The following is a 1,766-nucleotide window of genomic DNA, read 5'->3' as shown; positions in this document are numbered from 1 at the left end:
TTGATCAGTCATTGGTCATGTGTTGCAGCACTAGGCTCTCTCCTCCTGGGTGAACATAGTGGGTGGTGGTGGGTCTCATCCCCCATGTTCCTGCTCGTTGAGCAACTTTAATTTTCAGTGGTAGATCTATATTAAACTAGTAATGCTTTGCGTTTACGTTCATATCTTTTATTTCTTTTTTAATCTTCAGAGTAAGAGGTCAAACGAATCTTGATCTGATGTCTGTCATCACTGTTTCTTAAAACCCTGTATAACAGATCAAATTACTATCACGCCCAGATCCAGATATGAGAGGAAAAAGAGACCAAGAATGGCCATGAAACAGTACAATTAAAATCTGTTGAATTAAAATAGTGTATGTATAATTACTAAACATAATATGTGTTACAATCAAAATTAGCTTGAATCATTCAATAATCTCAAATAGTCTTTCAATTCACAAGGGAAACAAGGGTATCGCCTCCACGAATTTCCGTGCAGCTTGATCATCTTCAATGCCTTATCCTTTGTCGAGGAGCGGCCATCCATGTGCAGCAATGCCAGAAGCTTCTTCACCGACCCAGAAACTAACATCTCCTTTAGAACATTATTCGTCGGATGAGAAGTGCAAATCAACCAGAAGATCTTCACCGAATACTTGGTCGCCGTGTCGGAGACTCGCAATATCTTCTTGGTGACTGCGGCAATCCCCAGCCTGTGCTCCGCCAAGGCCAGTCGTCCCTCGGCACATTCACACAGCAATTTGATCAGCACCAGGATCTTCTCACATTTGGATCGGTTTGCGTCGGGGAGAAGCTCAATCAGGACGCAGACTGCCCCCGCTTCGATCGCCTTTAATCTATTCTTCTTCGATGCATTCAAGATCTCAATCAGAACATCCAATGCGGAAGAGCTCGCTTTGGTGTTGATCTCATCCGATAAGAGCTCCAGCAGAGACTTAAACAGATCAATACCCTGATCTTCAACAACCCAAGTCCAGTTATACTCGACTTTGGCCATCGTCCTGAAAATGGAGACGGTGTGCAATCTGGCCTCGGCGCTGCCCCGTTGAAGCATGATCGCCATGGAATTGATGCATTCCGGCTTTGATAACAACTCAATTGATGCTTCATCGGAGAATGAGAGTTGGTGAAGAACAGCTAAAGCTTCCTCGCAAGCTCGAAATGCTGTGAAATCAGAAGTGTCGACCAGCAGGATCTGGACGATTATGCGAGTGAGCACCTCGACGCCTCCTGATTGCACGAAATCGTCCTTCACCTCATCGTTAAAACCGATAACAGCACGGAGTTTCTTCAGAGAAGTCACCATGAAAGGCGTGGACTCGATTGTTGTCAACAGAGAGACCAACTCATGGTGTTTGATGGAGACGGCCGGGGGAGAAGATGGTTGAGAGTGGTGAGATTGTTGATGGTGCCAAGAGAGAATGAGGCTTTTGAGGGTGAGGTTTGGAGTGAGATCGAAGTTGTGAATGGTTTGCATAGTAGCGGGGCAGGTCTTTTTGTTGTACTTGAAGAACCACTTCTCGATGCTCTTCCTTTCGTATGTGACACCGGTTGAGATGATAACAGGGTCTTTCATGATCTCCATTGAAATAGGGCACCTGAAATGTAGAGGAGTTTCCATGGATTCATCAGCTTGCTTTTCGTTCGCCATGGCGCTTGAGACAGACAGTGAGAGCGAGGGGAGATCACCAAATTTATATATTTATATCATTATATGAGAGAGAGAGAGAGAGAGAGAAACAATTTAAGTTTTTTTTTTTGGTA

General features: G+C 44.5%; 1 protein-coding gene across 1 annotated transcript; it reads right to left on the bottom strand.

Annotated features, from left to right (window-relative positions):
* Nucleotides 1-311: 311 nt before the first annotated feature.
* LOC104606462 (E3 ubiquitin-protein ligase PUB23-like) lies at nucleotides 312-1,766 on the bottom strand. Its single transcript, XM_010271681.3, has one exon. The coding sequence runs from the start codon at nucleotides 1,651-1,653 to the stop codon at nucleotides 397-399; it is 1,257 nt and encodes a 418-aa protein (XP_010269983.1). The 5' UTR covers nucleotides 1,654-1,766; the 3' UTR covers nucleotides 312-396.

The sequence above is a fragment of the Nelumbo nucifera genome, chromosome 6, assembly GCF_055504915.1.
Source record: "Nelumbo nucifera cultivar China Antique chromosome 6, China Antique-T2T, whole genome shotgun sequence".
Taxonomy (NCBI): domain Eukaryota; kingdom Viridiplantae; phylum Streptophyta; class Magnoliopsida; order Proteales; family Nelumbonaceae; genus Nelumbo; species Nelumbo nucifera.
This window is presented reverse-complemented; position numbering and strand designations above follow the sequence as displayed.

Excerpts from the sequence above, each read along its gene's own strand:
- LOC104606462 (XM_010271681.3), bottom strand. The coding sequence starts at position 1,653 with ATGGCGAACGAAAAGCAAGCTGATGAATCCATGGAAACTCCTCTACAT.